This window comes from Centropristis striata, chromosome 10 (assembly GCF_030273125.1).
Source record: "Centropristis striata isolate RG_2023a ecotype Rhode Island chromosome 10, C.striata_1.0, whole genome shotgun sequence".
Taxonomy (NCBI): Eukaryota; Metazoa; Chordata; class Actinopteri; order Perciformes; family Serranidae; genus Centropristis; species Centropristis striata.
The window spans coordinates 33,054,093-33,076,829 of NC_081526.1; the positions used below are offsets into that span (position 1 = coordinate 33,054,093).

Below are 22,737 nucleotides of genomic sequence, written 5' to 3' on the forward strand. Positions count from 1 at the left end.
AGTTGTATTTGTTGATCCCATTAGATGGCACTCTTAAATATTAAGATTTACTTTATTAATCCCACATTTCCAGAGTTACAGCAGCAAAGTAGATAGGAAAATAACAATGAATAGTAAACAAGCAGTGTAAGCTAGAAATATAAAAAAGGTATGAGCAACATAAATAAGTAAAAAATATATTTTTAGTATTAACAATTTAAACAAAAAATAAAACAAAATGTAGGAACATTATATAAAATGCAGATCGAGGTTTAAAGGAATGGCAATTCAATGCTCTTTGTTTAAACCGATGGCGCCACCTTGTGGGGTCGGAAAATGCTTCATAAATCTTAATAAAGCTTCATTTGGATATTACTACTGAGAAGTCAGGTTGAGAATATGTTATAAAGAGATTTTTATTAGCTTCACTGACCAGTTACCAATAGTAATAGTGTTTTGTGCAACAAAAAAACAACGACAAATAAGTAGATACTTCACCACTGCAAGCAAAAGTAAGTCCCATTAAAATGTCCAAAAAATACAACTTACAACTACCAAAAGCAAGTAAGTCAAGCTTCGACATGTATGAGCAGAAAGTGAGGCAGAAGGGATTAGAGAAGACGGTGAAGAACAAAACACCCACTCGCTCCAGTCAGGCTCATTAAGAGAACCTCTCTGTTTTAGAAACACATTCAGACAATGCAAACATGTTAAACCACTTCAGAGACACAAACACAAAACTACAGGAGCACATGACTTCATTCTCACAACCCTCCATCACCATATTTAGGTTAGTCTGAGGGTGGGGTTACAGTTTGATCAGTATCCTTAGATTTTTAGGGTAAGAGTTGTTCCTAGGGTAAGAGTGGTTCCTAAGGTAAGCGTGGTTCCTGGGGTAAGGGTGGTTCGTAGGGTAAGCGTGGTTCCTAGGGTAAGCGTGGTTCCTAGGGTAAGCGTGGTTCCTAGGGTAAGCGTAGTTCCTAGGGTAAGTGTGGTTCCTAGGATAAGTGTGGTTCCTAGGGTAAGAGTGGTTCCTAGGGTAAGCGTGGTTCCTTGGGTAAGTGTGGTTCCTGGAGTAAGTTTGGTTTCTAGGGTATGTGTGGTTCCTAGGGTTAGGGTGGTTCCTCGGGTAAAAGTGGTTCCTAAGGTAAGCGTGGTTCCTGGGGAAAGTGTAGTTCCTGGGGAAAGTGTGGTTCCTAGGGTAAGGGTGGTTCCCAGGGTAAGGGTGGTTCCCAGGGTAAGTGTGGTTCCTAGGGTAAGGGTGGTTCCCAGGGTAAGTGTGGTTCCTAGGGTTAGGGTGGTTCCTAGGGTAAGAGTGGTTCCTAGGGTAAGTGTGGTTCCTAGCAATGCATCATAGATAACTCCAGTAATTGTGATTCACAAGATGGCAGCTTATTATAGACCAAGTTGGTGGTTTCTGTGAGGTGACGACCTCTAGTGGCTGTATTGATTGTGACAGGATCAAAGGAGAAAGAGTGGGAAAGTCCACGAAGGGAGGAAATTGGGGGTGGATGGATGTTTCTTGTAATACATAAAGTCTATGTTAAATTATGTATAAACTTTTGGTTGAAAGTTAACTTTGGTATGCAACTAATGCATTCTATGTCACATAAGTGAGGATCTCTTACTGAAATGAGGTTTATGTTGAAATTAACTCCATTAGTCTAGTTCCTCTCCATCTCTAACCTAACCAAGTAGTTCCATTTCATGAGGTTAACAAACTATTTATAATGCATGTGATATAAGAACCATTGTATGAAAATGCTTCAAAATGTTAGATCACAATCAGATCCACCTGAGATCATTTCAAACCAACTTTTAATCAGATTTTAATTTACCATTCAAATATGCTCTGACTGCTTGAATCTAAATTTAGAAATTTAATAACACATCAGACAGCTTATAGTTAAGGTGTGATCACACTTGACAGTAAATCCATTGTTTTCTCTATCTCTCTGGAGGCGTATTTTACATTTTTCTTTTTTTTTAAATGTGATGAAATGATTCTTCTCAGTCAGAAACCTTCCATTCTGCTATAACTTGTTTTATGGTTTTGAGGCTTTTGGTTGTCTCATGGGAGACATTCTAAAAGCTCAACTGCCTGTGAGGAAACATGTTTTTTTTTTTTAAACTGAAAAATGCTGTTAAACTGGAATAGTATAACATTTACAGCAATGGATGGCCATGTGATACAATGTGACAGCAAACAGAATAGCAGTGCAGTTCAGTGCATAAACAACTTAACATCCTATAGACTTTTACTTTGATGAATTGAACGATAAAACCAAATGTTTGCATGTGACAAACCTGCTTTTGGATTTATGAGTTTGTTTCTGCTAGCCCTGAATAAACTCATAAAAATAAACCATTGGTGATGCTGAGTGAATGCAATTTTGTTAAAAAACGTGGCATGTTAGTGTGCAGAACGATTATTTCCCAACCATTTCGGTGTGACTTCTGAAGTGGCAGTGATTGTGATTAAAGAACAGTTTTGGGCACAGAGAAATGAGATTATATAACAGTGCTTTATTTGATTTTATACAAGGGACACAAATGCTAAAAAAAAAAGAAAAAAAACCTTAACACCAATGCCAATGTCATGTCTGCTAGTCCATCACAGCCAAAGAAATTGAAGATTTGCTCAGAAAAGTGAAGGAAGACAAGTTCATGTCTCGCTACTGGCAGACAGGACAGTTCATGGAGTCTTTACATACAGAAATACAACCATGTGGACTGAGAAAAGAAATCAAAACATAGATAAATTTGACAATCATGACCTTGGAACTGTTTGGCTTCATCTTGTTTCGAGAAATTTACTTATTATGGAAAGATTTTCCAACCCAATCCAAACCACTTCCCAAACTTTGCATTTTTAGCGTTTTTTCTAAAATCCGTTTGTTGAAACTGCGTAATTATCTAATATGTGACAAAACCATGAGACAACCGTACAATTCCAAGGTCACCACAATGCAATGGTAGTGATAGTTTTTCAATTCATATGCAATTTCCATGTCACAAATAAAATTTATGTCCAAGACATCAATCAACATAAATAAAGACATGTGGGAGGTAATCAAATGAACTGAAAACAGACTGATTACATGGGATCACAAACACATTTATTAAATCATACAGAAATATGCATGCAACAGGGAACAGAATGAGAAATCACAGAGAAAAAAATGAACATTACATGATCCATAAATCTGTTGGTTTCCATGGAAATACTGGTATAGCATTCAAAAGCCCCTCTGTCATGAGCTTCATTGTACGGAAAAATAATCACAGTTTGAGGAGTGAGAGAGGGGTTGCCGATTAAATAAACTTCAAGTAATACAGGTCATTTATTTTATATGAAATCAAAGCAACATTGGGCTCGTTGGTCATTGAGTAAAGATCTGATAATCAACTGTGATTGGTTGCAGTCTTGTAGACATTCAGACATTGTGTTTTAGGTTTTGTGCCCATGACCCCGTCCTGTAGCAGCGAAGAACTCAAAGGTGTTGATTACTAACGAATTCCCTTCACAGACCTAGACACTAGAACTGAGGTGGGAGCGATCTCAAGCACTGTAAATACGTCAAATCCAAACATTATGGTTAAAGTATGTTTGTTAGCATCAAAATGCTATTTTGCAACTTTTTCCATATGACCTAAAGTAGGTTGCTGGATGATGATGCTACATATAAATCCTTATCCATACCCAGTGTGTGTTACTGACAGCAGTATGTTTTTGTAGAAGCAGAGTATTGACACAGAAGCTAATATACAGGCCAAGCGGCATTTCAATTTCATTGGCTGTCCTGGTCCTCCAGCTTATATCATTATGTGACATAATGCAAATGCAAACTACATGCAAAATGCACGTCACACTCACGGTAAACCTGCAGGGTAGATTGATTCTATCTGCCATTACTTCCTTTTAATCAATTGTGTCCAAAATAAAAACTTTTACTGTTTTGCAACTCTTGTGGAAGTTCCAGATAAGTTGGAAAACCAAACACCGTCATGTCTGGATTCATAACATTATCGGGAAGTGCACACAGCTCGGTGAATTGCAAAGAACTGCGTCTGGATGATCGCCACTGCAGCAACATGAGCCCAAAATAAAACGCTTCGTCTGTGATTTAACTGCAATAAACTAATCAAAAGAAATAAATACTTTTATCGTGATGACGTTTTTAAAAAAGGCTTTGGTTTTTTCCTAACAACCAGGTCAGGGCTACACTGTGCAGAGACTCTCAATGCTGCAAGAATTCACAGCATCACGAGAACTTCGTGCAAATTCTATAATCAGCATCTTTGCATTATAATTCACTTTGGGTTAAACAACTAACAGCAAAACTTTAGGCAGAAAGCAACAAGATCCATGGATGAAGTCATTTAAAATAGCCAACCGATCCAACTCTACTTCTTCTAGAAAACAGACACTTTTTTCTGAAAAGTAAATAGAATTACTGATGACAGAGGCTTGGATACTTTGCAGCATTTTTTTATGTCATGGACTTGTGTTATTTTTGGTACAAAGAAAAACCTTTACACACTTTGACATGGTTATTACACGGTATCATTGGCTCCAGCAGCCGACACTTTGAGCTTGAGTCCAACACCACACACCACTTGTACAGTTTAACAATGATTGAGTAACAAACAGATTAACCCTCTCCCACGACAGTCACAGCAGAGCTGCTGACATGACATTCATGTGCAAGTATTTCTAATTTCCTGGAGGAGACAGAACTATAAATTTGGAACGTCTGAAGTGTATTTTCAATACACATTCTGGTCTGCTGTTGAGGGCCATCAGTCCTATATACACCTGCCACTATGTACATTCAGAAGTACAGTTAATTATGTATATGGAAAACAGTCTTGGTACAAGCTAACTGGAAGAGCAACACTTTCCCAACTTTACAAACAATACTGAAAACGCAATGCATTGTTTGAATACTGACACTCAAAAAACAATTTTGGAGTATGCAGCTAAACATTTCTGGATCAGTGGACTTGAGACATGTAACTCAATGCATTAACATCTTCTTGATACTGCAGTTCAAGTTATGGTTTGGATTTTTTAAATATGTGAAGGCATAATAAAAACCTACTGCAAAATGGGAATTTATACACTGAGCTTCCTCTGTTTTTCACCATGTCAATCATCGCTTTATTGCAAATGTGCAATGGTCTGTTTCTGTAGAAAGCAGCTTTATTTGTAGATTAAGGCATCCTGTTTCAAGTTATCTCTGTGTACAGCAGAACAACACACAGATGGTTTGGAATGCAGCCCAGATAAACTCTGCTGTCACCTGCACAAGGACCGGCTAGACGCATGTAGGCTACGAGCGGCTTTAACTGGAGGTTGCAGCAGAAAACACAAACACCCCTCTGTCCACGTCATAACGAGTACACCTGCTAACACTGACAAACATGGCAGCCAGCCAAACACACACACACACCATCTAAACTCAACAGCAGCTCAGAATGATGCAGCCGGTCCAGCGAGAGCGCTGGCAGGTGATTTAGGACAAGGATCAAGTTAAGCCAGTCTCCATTAGGAGCCTCGAAAACAGCTTGTTTTAGTCATCTCACCTTTATCCTGAGCAAACTCTTTTATGTACCCACATTATCATATGATCAGAAAAATCAGCCCTAACTGACAAATACCAGCAGGTTAAAGTAGGGCTGCCACCTCTTAGTGGACCTGGTGACTAATTGGTCGTTTTTGTCCTTGTCCACCAATAATTATTTACACAATTAGTCATTTATTTTGCCTGCATTTCCAAGAGTCATGTTTTTGCATGATTCTGTGTAGACTACTCAACTAATCAATTGGTCAATTTGGTTAAGTTGATCAAGTGTTAGTGGGCTAAGAATTTCTTTAGTGGAGGGCAGCCCTAGGTTAAAGTCAATTTATGTCCTTTTTAACAGTCTCTTTTCAATTTGCCATCTCTGTTTAAAGCAACATTATGCTACTGTTTGACCTAAAAATGACAACTTCAATATCATTCGGAGGAACTCTGCAACCAAAACGCCTTTTACTGCACTTTGTAACTTTGGTGAGTGGGTTCAATCTCCCGTAAGAAGTGGATTTACAGCACTAACACTCCACCACTGATTTGGTGAAACTGAATCATATTTTATGGGGAAAACATTTCTGGTTTTCCCTCTGATGTACTTCAGCTGCTCCGAGTTTCCTGACGGACAGAAAGATTGTTGCTAAAGTAGCTGCTAGTTTCCACAATCATCTATGCTGTTGGCGTTTACACCACTGGCTCAGGTGCTTTGGACCACTGTGAGGAGGAGGTTTCCAGGCCTGGGGCAGGGGGGGCACCAGTGTCGGGCCAGAACCAGAGCTGGGCAAGACAGCAAAAGAAACAGGTTCAGCAGCCTCTACAGACATCCGACTGACGTTGACGGAGGAAGCAAAGAAGAGAAAAGGATAGAGTGACCAAGCACCAAGTGGCTGTAAAATTAGCTGGCTTGCTATATCTTGTTTTGTTGCACTTGCTTGATGTCAGTTTGTTAGGTTTTTTTTTAAAGTTTTTTTTTTTGTGTATAGTTATTCATATCTACAAGCGTGGTGTAGAAGTGAACTGCACTCTGAAACTGAAGGCTAAATCGTGAAAATTGACAAAAAATGTATAATTCTTGCATAATGTTGCTTTAAATCAGCACAATAGCTGTGTTTCGCACTTATCAGTTTAATGTCTACATTGTATTCCATTTACTAAAAAGGTATGTAGGGAGGCACAAATGATGGTACATTTCAAAGTCATTCAAATTCATGTTAACTTTTAAAAGGTATTAGAGCACATACACATGCAGTAAAAATCTCCTGCAACCCGTTTTGCATCCCGCTCCAATGGGGGTTCAAACTAATCTCATTTCACAAATGTCTGGATTCATTCTACTTTAGACATCTGCAGGCAAGTATAATGTCTTACAATGTTTACCCACCTACAGAAAGATGGTACAGGTGCTTGTATATGTGCAGAGAAATGTTGTACTCTAACATTAAACTACCAAAGAGGATCAGAGGCTAACGGTTTGTAACCAGCTCCTCGGTTCTTAGACTGTCCTTAGGCTGAAAAACGTTGCACTTTCATGATAGCGACTCAGATAAACTGTCAGTTTTTTTGGGCTGATTTTCCTTTTTAAGGTCCAGCATTTCAAGACTAAAAAAAAAGCAAAACTCCTGCATTATTAAAATCCCTTCAAGATTCACAGCTTTTAAAAAAAACTATGTCATGTTAGCCATAATAACACTTCAGCACTTCAGCCCAGGTATTCTCAGCTAACTATATGTTAACATTATTCTCCTTTGACCCAAAACTTCCCATCAGTGATCCAAAACCACATTAGTTTCTGCTGCTATATTCACCAAGTACTACGGAACACCCAGCAGCTGTATTAATGTGCTAATATCACCAGAGTTTGAGGCCTCAGTGTGAGCTACACTACACTATCATCACTACAAAGTAGTCTGAACGTGTATTTTAAGACAGTTGGTCTAACAGCTGGCTGTACTGAAGCTCCACACATGCAAACTAATGCATATGCATTTTGATTAGAATAAAAAATGAATTTCAAATCAACTCTTAGCCAACATTTTTGAAGAGGATTCTGTCAAAAGCACATAAAGAGGGTAATATGAAACAACCTGTACACTGTACAGCAGATCCTAAACACACACACTAAGGCAACACGCAGGAGGCTTAGAGTTCATTTGAAATTCAGAAAATAAAAATTAACAAGCAGTAACTCATCCCATTTTTCCCCCCATCACAAATAAAAACATAAGGAGCTTCCCAGTATGTCCACACAGTAACCGCTTCACAAACAATAAATAATCCTCTACATAATTTATGTATAAATATTCGAGGGTGAGGGAAGGTGGTGGTGGTGTTTGAGAGGAGGGGAGGGGGAGAGATCAGCTGAGGTCGGGTGGGGGGTGTAGGGGCAGGCTGGGTCTCCTTTTTTAAAATTTCACTCGGCGACATTGTCCATCCTATAGACTACAGTGGTGGAGCTGTCCTGGTGCGACTCAGTAGGGGACACCTTTTTCCAAAGAGGAGCTTTCAGAGCTAGCTCCTGCTGGAGACTCTCGTAATCCATGGGTCCGAAGGAGAGCTGCTGTTTAATCAACATGAATAAGAATTAGTCTCGCTCCTTCTGTGTGCGTGTGTGTGTGTGTGTGCGTGTGTGTGTGTGTGTGTATTGTGCAAGTGGCCTGTAGTTTGCTACAATATACAGTACAGGCCAAAAGTTTGGACACACCTTCTCATTCAATGCGTTTTTCTTTATTTTCATGACTATTTACATTGTAGATTCTCACTGAAGGCATCAAAACTATTAATGAACACATGTGGAATTATGTACTTAACAAAAAAAGTGTGAAATAACTGAAAACATGTCTTGTATTTTAGATTCCTCAAAGTAACCACCCTTTGCTTACTAGAATATAAGACATGTTTTCAGTTATTTCACACTTTTTTGTTAAGTACATAATTCCACATGTGTTCATTAATAGTTTTGATGAATTTACAATGTCAATAGTCATGAAAATAAAGGAAAAACATTGAATGAGAAGGTGTGTCCAAACTTTTGGCCTGTACTGTATTTTGAGCCAAACCAGTTAATTTTAACAATTAATCAAGAAAGAAATGGACAGGCTTCTATACTTCTTGCAGTTTCTATAGCAGATGGGCTTTTTCCATTAGTGTGGCTCTACATGTTTTGCATGTTTTGTGTTGAGGTTATTTGAAGCAGCAAAGACTGAGGTATACATTTATTGGGATGTACCGATCTGATCCTGACAGTGGATTTGGGGCGGATATTGACTCATATAGCTGAATCAGGAATTGATGACAATGGGGTCAGTTTATCTGCTTCAATCTATCTCTATATACACTATATGCGATATTGAAATTCTCCTATTGACAATATTGCTTTAAGAAAAACACTTGTATACAATATATTCATAATACCATCCAAGACAGAGAAAAGTTATCACCGACAATGCTTATAAATAAATCCATTATAATGTGCAGCATTGTCTGCTGGTGTTTGTAAACACACAGCATTCAGAGATGAGAGACAGAGAGAAAGACAGAGATAAAATCAGAGGAATAACAGGTTTTTTTTTCTGATTGTTTCACAGCGGTTGCACTCGACACTTCACATGGCCAGAGCTTCATCCTGCTGCTGCATGTGATGTGTGAGTGTGTGTGTCAGACACCTCGACACACCAACATAGCAGCACACTGCTGCACAGAGGGAGCGGAGGAAAAGCACATAGAAACAACAACCTGTTAGTCGTCAGATACCACTGCTTTATATCAGCACTTGTGCAGGGTGTGCAGTCCTGCTCCCAGACTTTGAAAAATCACTAACTAATTGATATAATTGATATTGATATGTATATTGTCATACATCGGTATTGTGTTGAACAATAATAATAATCCCTTCATATGCACTGTATACATTATATGCTGGAATTTCAATTCAGTTTAAGGTTTGACCAATTTGTTGCTCCATTAAAATGTTTACCCTTCTTCCCAAGCTGTTGCTGGTGCATGATTTACTAACTTAATAATAAATAGCCAACACCCAAAGCCCAGGTATAGATGTAGGTATCAGGACTGAAAAAGTCGGATTTGTGCATCCCTAGCAATTTAGCTGCTTGTGTCCAGTTCAAACCCAAAGTGCAGCAAACTGAATAATATGCAAGCGAGCAAACTAGAAGGAAATGCTCTTTATGCCTGAAAACACCTGCAGAGATCCCCATAAGAATTCAAAGAGGGACAGGGCACCCAAAGATAGAGCAGGAGGGGACAAGGAGTATCCTGCTTTGCTCTTTATCTTAAAATGTGTTTTTGCTTACGGTGCACTATTTGCTGTGAGTCCTTACCCGCTGGTCCCCTCCTTCTCTGCGAGGGTCGTGCTTCTTGGCAAAGTGCCTCAGGTTGTCGTAGTTGTGGAAGTTGAAAAGCTCCACGAGGTCCTGGAATAAAAAAAAATGGGTCAATGCACTGATAAACTACACACCCTATTTAATGGGACCTTTGATTCTGATGACTGGAAGTTAAGAAGCTAAAAATGAATTCAGTTCTACACATATTTAAAAAAGCACGAGCTGGAAACTGGTTACATTTGTTGCAGAGGTTTGTGGTGTTTACAGAGATCGGTATCTGGGTCTGGAATCATTAACCAAGCATCATTTACTTATTGAACAGGTTCAGTTACTCTTAAAGTATGTCAGCCAAGAGCTAGTTCCTCAAGGACACTGCTGCACAATTTCCAAAGTCTTCAATGAGACATTCTTAAGTTTGAGACTCTGTTTAAACCTTATGTGTCTCCAGAAAAATAGCAAAAACAGCTAAGGTATTGACCGAGATACATGTAACTATTGCTTAGTAGTTTTTCTGTTTTTTGTGTGCAAGGGGAGCGTGTGCAGCACTGTCTGTAACACTGATAGAGAGCTGAGGAACAGACAGACAAACAGAACCAGCAGTCTCTCAGCACGCTTCTTCTTCATGGTTGTTGATAGAGATTTAAGTCCCAATTTTCTTTAACTGATATTTCTACCAAAATACACAATTTATCATGATTTTATGTGAGAAAACAAGCAGTTCCATTTAAAATCAGACATTCACCACCCCTCTATAGCCTGAATGGAATGATCCTTTGTTTCATAACAACACATTTTCCGTCACTGCGACAATTCAAATGTGACATTGGCAGTCGAATCATGCTCCTGTGTCATAATCGTGCATTCTCGGTTATCCCTGGTGCAAACAATTATTTAGTTGAGTTGATGAATATTAAACGAATGTCTAAGTTATTCATATTCGAAAGGACATTTATTTTTAATTAGCAATGTCTACAGTAAACAGTTCTACATTCACCAAATCTCTGCAGCAAACTTAAAAACTTCTGCTGATCATTCCGCTGGGTATGTAAAAAAAAACAACAAAAAAAAACTAGTGCTGCAGGTATTTCTCGCTCTGTATTTTTAGTCCACACTGCAGGGATGCATTCAGTGATCTTCTCCTGTGTTGTGGGACATTACATACCGTGCAGAACTGGATTCCTCTGACCGAGTTGCCCAGCTTGTCTAGTGGAGGTGACCAGCACATAATACCCATCACGTTGGGCACAACCAGCAGGATCCCCCCCGCTACTCCAGACTTGGCTGGCAGACCGACCTGCAGCAGGGAGAACAGTTACATAAGAGACGATCAGCTGTCTGTTTCTAAAGTAGCAACAGCACGACGCTGCAAATGGAAAGTCAGCAATATTGTTGGTTTCAATAATTCACCAGTTAGAGAGATGTATCCATTGTTCTGCCTGTGACATTATAACGCCTGGGAGCATTCCTTTATTTAGTATCCATATAGGATGAGGACACTGTGGAGTTTCAGACGGGGTCAGTATTTCTACTAGTGCTTTATTTTCCATCAGTTAAAAAGTGGAAACTCACATGAACTCTAAACAGAAAACATTCTAAGGCATGATCAATGGAGAGTATATTTACACTTTGGTGCTTTCAAATCTGACTTCTTCTAATCATGAAAAACTGAAGAAGATTTTCACACATTACTTCCTCCCTCTACATTTTCCTCCCACCAGAACGTGTCTTGTTAAAATGTGCCATCCTATCAGCTCAAACACTTCGGCTCAGCTCAGGCAGAGCATGTGATGTGACATCTATGATATGCTGAGGCTGACATGTTTGCCTCTTACAAGCATATGAGCCTGTATCAAGACTTTATTCCTTTTTTAATGTGGAGAAATCTCTCACCATGTTTGCAAATTTTTTCCAGTTTTAGGGGAAAGAGACATCCATAGTGTTGACATAATAATGACAATTCAATACATTTCAATTCTGAATATTTGAAACTCATTTTTTGCAGTATCATTATACTTTTTATCAGTATCGGTACTGTCCTCTCTCCAGCAGTGAGTAACCACAGTGCTGCTGAGATTTCCATTCGGAAATACCTTGCATTTTAGGCAAATGATGCAAGCACGCCCATGTGGAGCTGATGCTACAGAGCAGTGCTAGCACATGTTTATGTTTAAATAAAACCTAAAATATTAATGTGGATTTTTGCCAATTGTATTGAAAATGGATATTTTTAAAAGGTATTGCATCAAAGTTAGAAATCCCAGTATTGTGACAACACTAAGCCATGACATCATCAATATTCGAGGTGAGGTCACTCTGTTCAGCCCAGAGGCCGACAGAGTTATTGGGAAGTGGGTAATCCTCAGTGGAAGCTCTGGTTTACACTTTGCTCTAAGGCAGGGATGGAGTACTGGAGTGAGTCCTGGACTAGGGTTAGACTTGAACCCCAGGACTCACATTCTGATATTTGGTACACGCAGAGGCAGTGTGTACCTGTACGTGCTCCCCACTATTCAGAATCAAAAAATGTCCAGAGACACACCCCACATCGTCCTGTTTGCTTTCACTAATTTCAACTCCAAATCAGGAAATGTTTTATCTGTCAGAGGACAACTGAGGAGAAGACTGAGGCAACGTCGAATTTCAATCCACACCTGTCACACTTACACCCAGAAAAGTAAGTGAATTGAAGCTAATGTGACTCAACTGGGGGGGCACAGATGTTGGATTAGGTGGTAGTAAGAAAGGACATCATATCATGATAGACCAGGTGCAGTTTTATAGGCTAGAAAAGGTAAATAACATCACTGTTAAAAAGCTGCACGTCCTTGATGATAGTGCAGACGAAATTATTATGATTAATAGCTTACAGTTCCTTTTTATACTCATCACCAACATGCAAAGATGAGTGCATGCAAAAGAACATGTCAAGCCAATAAATGGTCAGTCGTGTGACTTCTTCTTGGTGTTCACTTCACAAACCTTTCCTACTATAAAACAGAATATGTCCCATACTAAACTTTTACTTACATGGAAAGCAAACTGTCCTGAGAAGTCATACATGCCGCAGGAGTGCATCAGACTCAAGGTGTTCCTCACCGCCTCCGGGCTCAGCACGCGCTCACCCGTGATTGGGCAGATGCCGCCATTAGCCAGCGTGGCTGCCATGACGCTGGCGCTCTCGCAGGTCACCTCGATGGAACACAGCTGGAGGGTCACACAAAGGACACATTTTATCATCTCTCTACAACCATTTTCTCCCACCATGCAGAGCACATTTAATGTTAAAGTGATTGTTGGGGTGCGAGAGCAGAAATAAGAAAAACAAGTTATAAGGTAAAAATGAAAGTACAATGGTGGTAAAAGTGACAATGCAGCTTCCATCAGGGCACAAGGGGTAAAGGAATAATATGCTATGGTCCTTACAGTAAACTGTTTAAATGTGTGTTTTCTCTCAATAAAAATACAAAAAGAAGAGAAGTATGATAATCACATTTTTTATTAGATATTGGCTCATCACAGACATAATGGTATCAATCAGTATCGGTGCACACGTTGTCCAGTATGTGCCAATAATAACTTTTTTCTGAAAGAACAGATAATTCACAAAATGCTGCTTGTGGTGATTCAGAAATGGTGTTAGCCATTTCTTTTATTTTCATTCAAATGGTCAGCAATGGATTGAAATGGAGCATACAACTCTGATGTTAAATTAACCATTAATTTTATTTTTATTTAAATAGTCAGCAAACGACTGATACTGAACATACAATGCTGACATTTATTCAACGTATTTAATATTTATTGTTTAATTTCTTAGGTTTCACTTCCAGAATTGGTTGAAAACATTAATAAAATGTTAAATATTCTTTAATAAAGTAATTGGTTGAAGAAAGCAGCCTTCTGAGTACCTGAGTGTTGAGTCATTTAGATTGATTGATTGATTTTTAGTGTCATATCGGTGCACAATCGAAAAAAAGGTACATTCCTTTTCAGCTCAACAATGAATTATATTGGCTGCCATATCAGTGACTTGGGAATTTCTCCTCTCTAAAACAGCATTGAGGTTGACTGAAAGAAAGGGATATGTGGCTAAAAGTGGCAGAGGAGCAGAAAGTTGATCCAGCCCTCAGGAATGGAATCAATAGTGCAGGAAGAGCAGCAGGAAAACAATATTCTGTTCACATAAAGAATGAATGATAGTTGAAAACGGATACTGAAAAACAAAAGAAAAGAAAAAAAATCACTGCTAGACTCACTTGAAAGTAGAAGTCCAGTACAGAGGTCATGTCTGTCCCCTCTGGGAAACACTGCAGAGGAACAAAGTGTTAAAAACAAGTAGAGCACAAAGATAAAAACACTCATCAAGGTCCAACAGGCCGGGTCACTGGGCCTCTAGCAGTCATTTACTTTCATTTTGATTTATCTTTACTGTTGAGCTTTGTAGGGCAGAGTCACATCAATGGAACAAAAAGTGAGTCAATAATGACTCATCCAGGCTCAAACCTTTTTCTCCTTCAGGTAGTAGCCTATGGCAAAGTTCCTATCTCCTGACTCGCGCTCTGACTGGAATCTGTCACACAAAGAGCAGAGCACTCCCATTACACAGAGGAAGGAAATAGTTGCATCGTGTGTGTGTGTGTGTGTGTGTGTGTGTGTGTATGTGTGTGTGTGTGTGTGTGTGTGTGCACTTGTGTGTTGGAATTCCACCACCCCTCCCCTGATGTGTACAGTACAACCAGAGCTCTTATGCTGTCATGTGATGATACTGCAACATGAACTGTTTTTTTCCAGACACATTGTTCGCATGTGGTGCCATCATCAATCATGCATATGCAAGTGACCTTTACAACACAGATTTCAACTTCCAATCCTCATCTGTGATAAAGTCCTTGGATACAACAATCACTCCTACTATATTCCTAATAAGGTCCATTGTTTCTGGTGATGCAACTGTAGCTGAAGGTGAACCAGAAACATGTAAATATAAACTGTGGCAAAACGTTAAACAAGTTTTACTGCTTTCTGTTGGTGTCCAGCACACAGGAAACCTACAGAGGTGTTTTTATTTAAAAGGGATAGTTTTTTCTTTTTTAAGTGTGGTTGTATAAGGTACCTATACATATAACCCCTATTCCAAAAAAGGTTGGGAGATTGATTAAAACGTAAATAAAACTGAATGGGATCATTTGATAATGACATATTATATATGTTATAAATAACATTATAAGGTGATTCTAACAGCAATTCATTGACTCTTATGATAATAGACAGTATCAGTGCAGAAAGGACTGTAATTCTCATGTATGCATGTTTAACAGGTAAACTTTTGTTTTTGTAAATATAGACATTCTGCTTTTATTAGCACTTTTATGCAGTGTCCGACAGTGTCTGCACCAAGTTTGGAGAAGCAGGCATGAGTACCGGCATGATTTGGCTATTGATAATTCATAATAATTAATTTATAATTGTATGAATTATTATAATAATATTTTATGTCGCACAGCCCTTTCCAACAGGGAACTGAAGAAATTATCTATGTCGTCGAAGCAACCAGACTCGGGCAGAACACAGAAGTCGATTGGTTCGTGTCTTTGTGTTACTGTGGGACGTTCATGTTTTATAGCGTTAGTAAAACATGTAAAACCAATCGAGGTAGCTGTAGACCAGCAACTCCCCTGGTCTGCAAGGTAAAGTAACTTTTATTACTGTTTTTGTCATAGATGGATACAACAGCTTCACTTTCCCAGTGAGGGTAAAGGGAAATATATATACACATTAAACTAGGTGGCTAAAATACACCCTGTCATCACTTAGCTTCTGTGCTGGTACTATTGCCTGCTTCTCCAAACTGCGGGTTTGCCGACAGCCATCTACTGACAGTAATACACTGACTATGGATAAGTATCTCATACAAAGTATCCCTTTAATCTTCCTCTCCTCTGGACTGCTCTGTGTGGGTGTGTACAGACGGTGCTCGACTCACAGTTTCCCTCCTCTCCTAGCTTTGCTCTGTGTCTGTTTTATTTGCTACATGGAGCTTGACATCATGTTATTCCAGCTCTGCCCCAAATCAACCTGAGCAGAAGTCTGATCAGCTGGAGTAACTGGCAACACCTGTGTGGGTGTGTATGACCTTTGTTTGCACAGCTTACATGTGTTGGCAGTGAAAATCATAGACTGGAGGTTCTGTATTTTCACCTTATTTATACAGTCTGATTCAACCATTAAACTGATTTTTTTCATTCATCATTGTTGAATGATGCTGCTGACACGCATGGCCTTTTGTTTTTATTGCTGCAAATACCAGAAATTCAGGTTCCAGATTTGGTTTTGAAACCATCACTGAGCCAATTGGGTTTTAGAGCACATTATCTAAGAGCTGATTACAGACACCAGCTGTATTGAGACTGCTTGTGGATTGGTTAGTAGGTCCAACATGCTTCAAAGTTTGAACGCAGAGAGTCTGCTATGTGTGGTGTCCTGGTGAGTAAAAGAAGATTTAGATTTAGAGAGGACTTACGTGGCGTTGCTAAAACCCACATACTCGTTTCCCGCCATGTCTTTCAGAAAGTTCATGACCTGGAGAGAAAGCACAGTGACGAAATGATCAACAGGGGTTAAATTCTACCGTTGCTTTATGACCTATACATCTTAAAAATAGCTGTGTCCCAATTCCACACTACATACTAATTATAAACAGTATGTACAGCACTCAAAAAATCACAGGGTGATCTGAATGTGGTCAGTGATACTTTACAAAGAGAGATGTTACTAAAGATTTAATACTTTTTGCCCTTCAGCAGCGGTGCTTGGGCCATTTTAAGCAGGAAAAAAAATAGTTGCATGGTCTCAAATTACATCTAAACAGTACAGAAAAATGTTGTGTAGTTGTGTAAAAACTATACTCAAAACCTACTTAGTATCTCTGTGTAGCGAGGAATTGGTCACTCAAAAATGACTTTATTAGCCTGGCTTAAGAGATCAGACAATCTCTAGACAAAGTATATGATAACTGAAAAATGACTTCCAGTACTTACATAATCAAATCTTTCTGCGTTGCTTGCACCTTGCTGAGGAGAGAACAGAAGAATAAGCAGTTAGTACAGTTCAACTACCAAGGGATGCTGCAGAGGACAAGCACAACATTATAAAAGATCATACTAAAATGATAACGCTGACAAATTAAAACTACGGAATTAGAAAGGCGTGAATAGATTTTATTACAAACAAATGTAGAAATCACATGAGCTTTGCCAAGGATTATACAAAATATTAATAAGATTGGCTTGTGAATAGGTTACAAAGTGGGTTTTTGAGTTAAAAAGGGAGATTTAGTAGACATGTGCATTACCAGAGCTTAGCCAGTTACAGAAAAACATGTCTCACCGTTACATCTCACTACAGTTTGCCATTTCACAGAGTCCAAATAAGTGATTCATAATTATTTCAAGTCTAAAGAGTAAAAAAAGACTTTTCAAAAAAGATTTTTCAAAATCTGAAGCAGCCCTATGTCTGTGTGTAAGTTTCCACATAAAGTATATATATGGGTGTATGCATGTTTGTATTATGGGTTACCATAATGCATGTGTGCATATGTGTTTAAGGATGAGTGTCTACTGCAGGACAACATGTGTCACGTGCAAAGAGCCTGTCAGCCAAAACAGAGGGGAAAGAAGGAACAAAGGGAGGAATGATCTTCTTCTGAGAAGAAATATTACAATTTGTAGCTCAGTGTACATTTATAAGCTCATTGATGCTGCCAATTCCACCAAAGAAACACAGCAAAAGAAAAATGGACACGCATGCACATACTGTACTGTAGCATTAGTTACAAATATAAAAAAATACTCAACTATTTATGATTTGGATGGTGTGAAAACATTTTAACTTTACATTTAAAAAAGGCTTGTGTGACTGACAGTACATTTTAAACTCTACACTTTATGGTGCAGAAGAAAAAGTAAGTGACACTGATGGAGGTGTTAAAGAGTCACTAAATGGGGATTCTACAGAGCTGATTGGAGGAGAGAGAGAGAAGGGGGGGGGGGGGGGGGGGGGGTCAGGGGGACGGGAGAGTGCGAGGAGAAGATAGATATGGAAAAGGAAGAAAAAATTACCAACGTCATTTGACCTGCAGCAGCAGTCATTATTTCCCACAGTTCCTAAGTCTGGAAAATATGCAACAACATACAAAAACAGCAACAATATGTAGCCTTCAAGCACCATGTAACAACAGTTTGGGACTACGGCAACCATCCCATAGTCTCCCACCGGGTGTTAAAGCTAACCTGACCAACGGCTAGACATTTGTGCTTCAGTGTGAAAAAAACAAAAAAACACATTGAGACACTGATGCGATGGATGGACACAAACACACATGATCGTCTCAGCACTGTGAGGTGAATCATTTTCTGCAATGTGACAGTTTAGGTCGCCGTTTAGCAGGTTTGCTGTGTGAGTAGTAACGTTACACAGACTACAGGTTTTATATTCTGCATCATAAATCAATAACTGGTGGGAACCTGTTTGACTGCACTACTGAAAGCACAGCTGCTGTACTGCTTCAGAGCATGCATGGTTGACTTCACTGGACTGTTTAAAACAGAAGTAGATATCCTGAAATAGTTATTCTGCTTTATCTCGGTCCAGTGTAGATCTGCTAACACCACTGCCAGCAGGGTTTAAGAATTAGTTCAACATCTTTGCACGTTCAAAAGCACAATTTCAACAGCTCAAGGATTGTGCACCGATTTCTCAACACTCTGCAACTGTAACCAGAGAGCTACTTTCTCAAACATAAAACTTTATTAAATAAAAATATTATTATTACACAAACTATGTATTACATTGTCAGCCAATTCTATAAATGATAATGGGGAAAATAATAATAAAAAGGAATAAAATAAACAGCTAAATAAACATCATTACTTGTCAATTTCAGTAAATTGCTGACTGTTTTAAAAACATATTTACAAATATTAACAGCTAACACCATTTCTAAACCACGCCAAGCATCATTTTCTGCATTATGTATTGTATGTATGTATAAGGTTTTCATAACAGCACATATCAGACAGCATATATACTGATATTGATATGCCTGTGGTCATAATATCTATATCTGTCAGGCTCTAATAACAACAGCACAGTATTGAATCCTAAAAGGAGACAATTGCAGATAAACACCAAGGTGTCTAAAGGTGTCTTTCCCTGCAAGGTGATAATGCACAACAAGCAAAGGTGGAACTAATTTTTAAACAAGGAATGGAAATGTAATAACATGTTGACACTGAAAACACACAGGTCCCAGAGCCTTGTAACTGAAAGTCCAAGGTGTCAAAAATAAATCAGCATTCAACCAGCCGTAGGAGAGGATTTTGGCATCATCTACAGGTGAATTACTCCCACAGATGCCTTCGTCTCAAGTAATAAAAAACCTAAGAATCACATCTCCAAGCTTGGTAGCACATGGTTTTTACACCATCGATAAGAATGCAACAAGGATGATTCATATTATTCATCATTGTAATTCATATTCAAAGTCTAAGTTTTTGGCATAACATAAGGTCATCTCCAGAAATAGCTACAGTCAACCACCAGTCCTTGGTGTTAAGAATTTTGTATTAACAGAGAATGTGTCAAAAATCAATAATTCAATCAAGCAAAAGAAGCAAATGTGTGTGTGTGTGTGTGTGTGTGTGTGTGTGTGTGTGTGTGTGTGTGTGAGTGTGTGGGTGTGTGGGTGTGTGTGTGCGTGAATGCCAATGCTTCACTGAGAGCCTTGTAAGGTTAAAGGTGCAATGTGTAAGACAAGGGCAGAACTTTGAAATAACAGTGTTGACGTTATGTTAAAGAGGTCTGTGTAGCTAACCAGCTAGCCTCGGCCCATCCTGTCTTGTAATACCACTCGAGTCTTAAGAGGTGACAGTGAGATCAGTCCAAGGTAAGAGGACGAAGAAGTAGAGTTACTGCTTGTGGCACAGAAAAAAAACAAAGACGACTGAAACTCTCATCACCATCTCGACCACCACAGGTTCGGCGGCAAACACAACAAGTGATCTAAAAGGCACAAAACAAGAGTAAACAGTGGAGTGTCTTTCCACCGCTGGAGACACAGAGATGAGGTCTGATGCTGAACTTCAACTGTTAAGAAACGTCTAACTTTGGCGAATTAGTGAAACATATAATTTGAGCAACTAATGACAATACAAACGGTACTAAAAAACAATCCAAATAATATTGATATATGATTTTAATGTGGCTGTCTTCTTGCTAAAACTGAGCAAGGCAAGCTATAGTAATGTAAACTCTATGCTGATGGTTAGGTGAAGGTTATAAGACAGCAGTGGTATTTTGAGTTTCAGAAGTTTGCATATTAGTATACTTTTTTATTGTTGTTGCTTTTATTTTTGGAGCATATGGCCAGGAACTACAGATTAGGGTTGGGTCATTGTGCACAGAACTGAGCATCAATACTTGATTCAAATGTCGGGTGCTGCTCGTCTCGATCACTATGGATGGCGATTACGTTGTTAATAACACTGAATGTAAGATTTTAATGTTAGCCTTTATTTGAGACCAGCAAAGAGTTTGTGCAGCTCTGGAACCAGTTTCCTGGCTGAGAGCCGGTTCTTTGGCTGTCAAAATGTGTAGAACTGGTTTGAGGATGGGAAACGCCTCTGAATCGGCCTTCAAACTGCCTTGGTCGAAAAGTGTACATGTACAACTTAAATTGACCATGGCAGTTGTTTTTAATGGCAAAAGAAAATATGGATGGACATTGCCAGTTGATTCCAACCATCATCAATTGTCAGTTTAATCAACCTTTGGCCCAAGGCTACTACACATTGCACCTTTAAAGAATTAAAAATCAAACCTGACAATGATCATTAACAGCTGTAAGAAGCTTAACAATCTAACAGTGCCAATGTGAAAAGCTGGACAAAGGTGGCATTTAAATGTGGTTTAATGCCTCCTTTATTACGTCATTTATGAACTCTAAATGTCTTGAGTAACTGTGTGAAGGCAGATTGACAAACAGCGTGGCACCAAACTCTGCTGTCAGAATGTATTGGCTGTGGCAGGCGAGGTCTTATCTGACTTCCTATCTCTTTTCATGAGTGGACTGTGGCTGTTCTGCGTGCACCTGCATTTGACTGGCACTCTGTCCAGGTTATTTTCAGCAGGGGAAATAACAGCGTGTGTGCTGGTGGCGGCTAAGTGCCTTCAGGAAGGATTAGCACAAGTCTTAATCACCACAACAAGACACATGGCACAGGTAGTGACCTAGAAATGATTCCAGCAGAGTCAAGAGTCAAACATATCTGAACACATTGGAATGTCTGTTGTCTACTGAGAAATACCACAAAGTAACAATGCCAAGATGTAAGAACAACAGGTGTGGACAGGGTGTTAAACACTGAATTATTTGTGAGTCTCTTTTGTGTGTGGGTTTCATTTTGTTCAAACAAGTGTAGGTTAAATAGGCCATTGTAAACAGCCAAATCTTATCTGCTGCTGCCAATATTTATGTTAAATATTTACCTGATAAAGCAGCTCACTGATACCCATCATACAAGGAATGTTCATGCAAAAGGTTTCAGTGGAGATGAGACACAAACTGGACATAAAAACACACATGAAGGAGAGAAAAAGTGTCACTGCTCTTACCTCTATCAGTGAAGTACACACAATAGCGCCAGCATTCACCATGGGGTTGTGGGGCTTATCTGCAAAACAACAAGAAGTCAGTTAGCACGATGTAGGGCGTCATCAGCTCTGTATAAAGACACATCAAACAATGAGAATCAAATACATGGACAGCTACCATTAACTCCAGACTCGACAGATAAACATATATACTTTAATAAAATATTTACAAAACAGCAGCAGAATATATTTAGTCTATAGTTTTGTTTTCGGAAGTTGCACGTTGATGTTCACAAGATTGTAGCTTTTGGTATGTGCATAACAAGCTACAAGCTGCAAGCTGACAAAATCTGTGTGGAAACTTGCCCTTATTTATTTTATCTCTGCTGGTATGTTCCAGGGCTACATGGTGGTGTAGTGGTTAGCACTCTTGCCTCACAGCTAGAGGGTCGTCGGTTCACCTTGTGGGTTCTCACCAGGTATTCCTCCTCCCACAGTCCAAAAACATGCACTTAGGCTACGTTTACACGAGGACGGTCTGAACAGAAGACGCAAAAGTGGCGTCACGTCTTTTCTTTTTCGGGAGGAAATCTGCATGCATACGGTGACGCAAAAGTGTGTGAAATTCGATTGTATGCAGCCAGGCGGCATCACTTAAAGCGATAAGAGCATCTTTGGGCATGCAGAAGTTTTCACGCCACACATTTTCATCAGCTACTCCTTCCACAAAGTTCTCCACCATCCACTAGATCGAATTGCTGCATCCAGAATGTGATAGAGGTAATTACAGATCCTTCTCTGTTCACTAATACTATCTGTACATATCCTGTACATTTGGTGGAAAGACTCCTGTAAGTTTATTAGAGCTGCCAGAGCAGCTTGAAGGTCCGACGCATGGAAATAATCCCACATGTTTGTTTATTTTCCTGTTCTGGAGCATGTATGTGACGTAAACACATACGTGACGTGAGCAGATCTGAGCAGAGTTTTGCGTCTTGGCAGTGTAGACGACACGCTACGGCGGAGCGTATTTTTCCACTTTGGAAGGTGGTTTCAGATTTTTGCGTCTTTAAGCCCCCAAAACGCCGTCACCGTCTAAACGAAAGGCACTGCCAATAAAATATTTTGTCGTTTTTACCCGCGAGTGTCCTCGTGTAAACGTAGGTCTGAATGAGCGTGATCGTCTGTATCTATAG

The 22,737-nt window shown here is 39.2% G+C and overlaps 1 protein-coding gene across 5 annotated transcripts in view; it reads right to left on the bottom strand.

Annotated features, from left to right (window-relative positions):
• The window catches only part of glsb (glutaminase b), a 45,904-nt gene that overhangs the window by 4,652 nt on the left and 18,515 nt on the right, over positions 1-22,737 (bottom strand). For 2 of the 5 annotated variants that reach the window (XM_059342224.1, XM_059342228.1), the window contains 8 exons: positions 21,563-21,621; positions 16,930-16,962; positions 16,413-16,471; positions 14,396-14,462; positions 14,149-14,199; positions 12,920-13,096; positions 11,055-11,186; positions 9,890-9,982 (listed from right to left, as the gene is read on the bottom strand). In XM_059342224.1, coding sequence (XP_059198207.1) covers positions 9,890-9,982; positions 11,055-11,186; positions 12,920-13,096; positions 14,149-14,199; positions 14,396-14,462; positions 16,413-16,471; positions 16,930-16,962; positions 21,563-21,621 — 671 coding nt within the window. Of the gene's footprint in view, positions 1-2,485; positions 8,113-8,591; positions 9,246-9,889; positions 9,983-11,054; positions 11,187-12,919; positions 13,097-14,148; positions 14,200-14,395; positions 14,463-16,412; positions 16,472-16,929; positions 16,963-18,009; positions 18,621-21,562; positions 21,622-22,737 lie in introns of those variants that run through there. The other 3 variants (XM_059342225.1, XM_059342227.1, XM_059342229.1) reach the window with 3 other exon arrangements.